Source organism: Lucilia cuprina, chromosome 6, assembly GCF_022045245.1.
Source record: "Lucilia cuprina isolate Lc7/37 chromosome 6, ASM2204524v1, whole genome shotgun sequence".
NCBI classification, from domain to species: Eukaryota; Metazoa; Arthropoda; class Insecta; order Diptera; family Calliphoridae; genus Lucilia; species Lucilia cuprina.
In genome coordinates this window covers 55,813,397-55,819,898 of record NC_060954.1, presented here as the reverse complement: position 1 = coordinate 55,819,898, position 6,502 = coordinate 55,813,397, and the positions used below count along the sequence as shown (strand labels likewise).

Genomic DNA, 6,502 nt, shown 5'->3' with positions numbered 1-6,502 from the left:
CTATAGTCTCGACTATAGATACGTCTATAGTCTCGACTATAGATACGTCTATAGTCTCGACTGTAGATACTTCTATATTATCGACTATAGATACGTCTATAGTCTCGACTGTAGATACTTCTATATTCTCGACTATAGATACGTCTATAGTCTCGACTATAGATACGTATATAGTCTCGACTATAGATACGTATATAGTCTCGACTATAGATACGTCTATAGTCTCGACTACATATACGTCTATAGTCTCGACTATAGATACGTCTATAGTCTCGACTATAGAGACGTCTATAGTCTCGACTACAGATACGTTTATAGTCTCGACTATAGATATGTCTATAGTCTCGACTATAAATATGTCTATAATCTCGACTATAGATATGTCTATAGTCTCGACTATAGATATGTCTATAGTCTCGACTATAGATATGTCTATAGTCTCGACTATAGATATGTCTATAGTCTTGACTATAGATTAGTCTAAAGTTTGACTATAGTCTCAACTATAGATTAGTCCATTGTCTCGACTAAAGATTAGTCTATAATTTCGACTAGAGATAAGTCTACATTCTCAACTATAGATAAGTCTAAAGTCTCCACTACAAGAAAGTCTTCAGTCTCGATTATAGATTAGTCTTTAGTCTCCACTAAAGATTAGTATTTAGCCTCGATTACAGATTCGACTAAAACTTGATCTGATTATTTAATTTATATACGAGTTCATAGTATCCACCATTGGTTGTCTATCTGTGTACATTTACATGTGTGCAACTATAGTATACAAGCATTTCATATACCTTCTGCTATTTGTTTCCGTTAACGTTTGTCTTTTGAATAACTTATTCAACTTTATTCAGGTTCCATGTACATATTTGGTTTGTTTGTACAATGGTTAGCCATGGTAACCAAACATCAAATAAAAATATTTTTTTTATTTATTTATTATGAAAAAAAAAGAAAACGTTGACAATGTACATTATATAAATATTAGACCGCTTAGTATTTGTACAAAAATAAAAATGTTGTAAACAAGACTACATTAATAAAAAATTAAAAATATTAAAAAAGAATCGAGTCATTTTGTATTCAATAATAAAGGAGATATAAAAAGTAAAAAAAACCTGGAATCTTTCGCATAAAAATAAAGAAATATTAATAAATATCAGCAAAGATAATCAAAGAATAAAAGAATTCAAAACATTAAATCCAGCAGTAGTCCTTAAATGGCAGAGGGAGAAATCACTTTGGAAGTGGCTAAAATAAGTAATTATCCTTTGTATTAACCAAAAGGAAATTTCATTTCTTTTTAAACATTATTCTTAATGCTCAAAACAGCTCCCATGATGTCAGCGGGTACAAATATTGATTGGTTACTACATATATACTTTGCTCGCAAAGATTTCGAACGTTGCAAAAAACTAATAGACCGTGAACTGTACAGACACTTAAATCCGGAGTATCTCTATTTTGTTAAGGTATTTACAATAAAAATGTCCTTTCTCTACGTTTAATTTTAGCAACAAACAACAATTGTTTTCAATCATTTCTTTTTTTTCTTATTATTATTAATAAATAACCCTTTTTTATATATATTTTCTAATAATTTCCCAAAAAAGGGTTTAATAGACCGTGAGGAAGGCAACAACATTGAAGCTTTGCGAAATTTACAAAAATCCTTGGAATTAAATTCTCAGAATATTGAGATTTACAAAGAAATTGGAAAAACATTGTAAGTTTATTTACACCCTTTTGATTATATGTATACTATTATAAGTAAGTACATATCTGTGTAGTTACATATGTAAGAATGTTACTGTCTATTATAAATTCTCTAAATTATATAAGAATGTATATGACAAATCAAGTCTTTTATATATAAGTATGTGCAGACATTTTTTACAACGAAAGATGTGCAACAGTGTTACAAGTTGTATTACAAAGTGAAGAGAAAGAAAGAATGGAAATATATCAACAGTTTGCAACACAACACATCTTAAATAATATCCAATATATAATACCATAGGGTGCAGTCCCGACTATAGATGAGTCTTCACTAGATGGGTCTATAGACTTGACAAGATGAGTCTATAGGATCGACTTTAGATGAGTCTATAGGCTCGATTATAGATGAGTCTATAGTCTCGACTATAGATGAGTCTATAGTCTCGACTATAGATGAGTCTATAGTCTCGACTATAGATGAGTCTATAGTCTCGACTATAGATGAGTCTATAGTCTCGACTATAGATGAGTCTATAATCTCGACTATAGATGAGTCTATAGTCTCGACTATAGATGAGTCTATAGTCTCGACTATAGATGAGTCTATAGTCTCGACTATAGTCTCGACTATAGATGAGTCTATAGTCTCGACTATAGATGAGTCTATAGTCTCGACTATAGATGAGTCTATAGTCTTGACTATAGATGAGTCTATAGTCTCGACTATACATGAGTCTATAGTCTCGACTATAGATTAGTCTATTAGTCAATATCGATTAGTTTATAGTAATGCTGATATGGTCGACCATGTCCTACTATTATTTGCTACTAGTTACAAATCCAATTTGTTTTATTAAAATTGAACTATAAATATCAAAGAATGACATTATTGACTACGTTTTTCCAGGAATTGTTTAAGCAATGGTAATATGTATGTTTACAGTTAAAAAAATATTTATTGAAAAAAAATTAATAAAAAACATAATAACAGATTCTTTGAATATACATCGTAATTAAAAAAACATATTTTTCTCTTTTTTATAATCAAAAATTTCATTAGTTTAACACGACTAAATTTTTTAAACATTTTCAAAAAAAAAAGAAAGAAAACACTTTTAAACTTTTTAATATTCATAGAATTTTAAATATCAATACTATAACTTTCATTCAGATTCATGATGGGACGTTACAATCAATCTCTGAGTATATTTCGCGAAGCTGAAGAACTATCAACACGTTTGGATCATGAAATTTTCCATTTCATTGGTGAATTATTATTACGTTCGGCAGCAGCGCGCAATCAATATGAATTGGCACATCAAGAGGAATTAGAAGCAAAAACATATTTTCAAAAAGCCGTACAAACTGGAAAAAAACTTGAAAGTTTTCAACGTTTAGCTGAAATACATCGTAAGGAAAAGGAATACAATAAAGCCATTGAGGTGCTGGAAAACTGTTTGCTGTAAGTACATAGTATGAGAGTGAGATTGCCATTTATTTATTGTTAAAAAAGGAATCAATTAATCTTGTGTGTGTGTGTGTGTTTTTGTTTTATTTGTTAGTCTATCGCCTGAAAATACAGATGTTTTGACAGAAATTGGTGTTTTATATTTAAAGCTTAACGAAACACAAAAGGCATTTGATCGCCTATTAGAAGTCATACAATTCGATAAAAATTGTTTACGTGGTTTAATGGCATTCGGTGCCATTTTACAGGTATGGATTTGTGATTTAACTTTAATTAATTTTATTATATGAAAACAATGGATTACTCTCATCTACAGATATAATAGAGACTAAAGCCAAATCTATAATCGAGATTTTAGACTATCTTTAGTCGAGATAATTGACTATTCTATAGTCGAGATTATCGACTATTCTATGGAAGAGATTATCGACTATTCTAAAGAAGAAATTATCGACTATTCTATAGTCGAGAATATCGACTATTCTAAAGTCGAGAATATCGACTATTCTATAGTCGAGATTATCGACTATTCTATAGTCGAGATTATCGACTATTCTAAAGTAGAGATTATCGACTATTCTATAGTCGAGATTATCGACTATTCTATAGTCGAGAATATCGAGTATTCTATAGTCGAGATCATCGACTCTTTTATAGTTGAGATTATCGACTATTCTATAGTCGAGATTGTCGACTATTCTATAGTCGAGATTATCGACTATTTAGTAGTCGAGAATATCGACTATTCTATAGTAGAGATTATCGACTATTTTATAGTCGAGATTATCGACTTTCTATAGTCGAGATTATCGACTATTCTATAGTCGAGATTATCGACTAATCTATAGAAGAGATTATCGACTATTTAATTGTCGAGATTATCGACTATTCTATAGTAGAGATTTCGACTATTCTATAGTCGAGTTTATCGACTATTCTATATTCGAGAATATCGAGTATTCTATAGTAGAGATTATCAACTATTCTATAGTCGAGATTATCGACTATTCTATAGTCGAATTTATCGACTATTCTATAGTCGAGATTATGTACTATTCTATAGCCGAGATTTGGACTATTCTAGATACGAGATTTGGACTATTCTATACTAGAGATTATCGACTAGATTATCGACTAAACTATGTCGAGAATTTCAAATATTCTATAGTCGAAATTATCGACTAATATATAGTCTTGACTATGGTCTAATCAATAGTCGAGACTATAAACTACTCTACAGTCGAGACCAATCTATAGAGACTATAGACTTATCTATAATCGACACTATAGACTAGTCATAAGTTGAAACTATAGACTATTCTAAAGTCGACTATATAGACTATTCTACTATTCTAGAGACTATTTTATAGTCCTGACTATAGGGTAAACTAATCTATAGTCTCGACTATAGACTGAACTTTAGTTGAGACTATTGAATGATCTATTATACAATCGAGGCTACAAATTATTATATAGTCGGGACCTTAGACTATTCTACAGTCGAGACTATAGACTGATATATAGTCGAGACTATTAACTAACTATTGTAAAGACTTTAGCTTATTCTATAGTCGAGACTATAGACTATTCTATAAACGAGATTATAGATTGATCTATTGTCGAGTTTAGTTTATGTATAGTGAGGAATATAGCCTAGACTTGGTTGAGTTAACCATTGACTTGTCTATTGCTAATCTATTGGCATTTGGTTAAATATTATTTATTGTCTAATTCAAGGAATTCTCTATTGTCTATTCTATTGTCTATTCCATAGGCTTATAAACTGTGTTCTATTGGTTTTTGTATTGTGTAGTATATTGACTAGTTTATTAAGTAGTCTATAAACTTTCCAATCATATGGAAATCTTCCTTAATTAGCTTATGCTGAAACCTTGTTTCAACTAATATTTACATACTGAAGAAAACAAAAGCCTAAAAGATTTGTTCAGTGACCTTTCAAAAAAAAAAAAAAAATAACTAAAAATACATTAAATTGCACAAAGCTACATTACACTTTAGGAATTTTAATACAAAATAAAGCTAAATTTGAAATTGGTTCACAATAAAATTCGTTCACACAAAAAGAATACAACGTTTTTCTTTGACTAGATATTTTACCCACTTACCATACCTACTACAAATATTACCACAATTTTGAAAAACATTCATTGTATTTTATTCTAGTAATTTACATTGTTTAACTTTTTCTTTACATTTATTCACCCATTCATCATTGTTCGAAATTTTTGCAATTTTACTTGAATAACTTACACTATGAATGGAATTGTAATGTATTGGCAGTCCCGCAACGATGTTGATGGTGCCTTGGGAAAATATAGAGAGATTGCTGCCCTTAAGCCAGACATTGCTGAATTATGGAATAATATTGGTTTGTGTTTTTTCAAAAAACAAAAATTGATTGTGGTAAGTAGAGGGATAAAAATATCATTATTTATTGTAGCATACCATCTCATTCGCATATAGAGTGGGCAAGTTATTAGCAATGTTGCATTTTATTTATGCAAAGGTAGTTTTCTTTTTTTTTTGGGAAATCAATAGTTCTTTTAAACTGAAAAATAAGTTTTTAATATTCTAGACTTAAGACTTGTTCAATGGTATTAATTATAATGCATTCGTATTATTTCAGGCTATTTCATCATTAAGAAAAGCAATTTGGCTTTCGCCTTTAAATTACAACGCACTTTACAATTTAAGTTTAATTTATATAACGGGTAAGTTCGACCTTAATGGCTCAAAGTTTGAGATTTTTGCAAAACATGCGTTTCTTTTACCTATAATTTAAGAAAAAACCATCTCTTATAACGAAATCGGTTATTATGAAACACCGTATTAAACGAACTACTTTTTCAATTCTACAAGTACAATTTCATATAATTGTTATTTTTTATAACGAACTTCAATTTTATGTGTTAATCATAAAATATATTCAGCTTTGTTGAAAAAAAAAACTTAAATTTGTTAAAAAAATCATCAACAATGAAAAGCAATTTATAAATCATATTCTTAAAATTTCGTAAAATGGCACTTTAATTTGTGAACTAAAATAACTTCACCTGTCTTATTAACTACTTCGCTTATAAAAAACAACTTCGACCGGACCCGCAGAGTTCGTTATAAACAAGTTTGACTGTAAAATTAAAAAAAATGTTCGTCAAAAATGTAAAAAATTAGACTCACAACATTTATCTATCTATCTATCTATCTGTCTGTCTGTCTGTCTGTCTGTCTGTCTGTCTGTCTGTCTGTCTGTCTGTCTGTCTATCTATCTATCTATCTATCTATCTATCTATC

At 29.6% G+C, this 6,502-nt stretch overlaps 1 protein-coding gene across 1 annotated transcript; it reads left to right on the top strand.

Annotated features, from left to right (window-relative positions):
* The first annotated feature begins 1,020 nt into the window (after positions 1–1,020).
* LOC111686963 (Bardet-Biedl syndrome 4 protein homolog) lies at positions 1,021–6,044 on the top strand. The gene is made up of 8 exons (XM_046954189.1): positions 1,021–1,263; positions 1,336–1,475; positions 1,617–1,729; positions 2,894–3,184; positions 3,285–3,438; positions 5,492–5,614; positions 5,838–5,922; positions 5,995–6,044. Exons 1-8 carry the CDS (start codon positions 1,224–1,226, stop codon positions 6,042–6,044), a joined length of 996 nt encoding a protein of 331 aa, XP_046810145.1. The 5' UTR covers positions 1,021–1,223.
* The last annotated feature ends 458 nt before the right edge of the window (positions 6,045–6,502 follow it).

Bases quoted from the DNA above. Each gene is read 5' to 3' on its own strand.
- LOC111686963 (XM_046954189.1), top strand. From the start codon at position 1,224: ATGGCAGAGGGAGAAATCACTTTGGAAGTGGCTAAAATAA. The intron at 1,730-2,893 runs GTAAGTTTATTT...ACTTTCATTCAG, and splicing joins AAAGAAATTGGAAAAACATT to ATTCATGATGGGACGTTACA. The intron at 3,439-5,491 runs GTATGGATTTGT...ATGTATTGGCAG, and splicing joins CATTCGGTGCCATTTTACAG to TCCCGCAACGATGTTGATGG.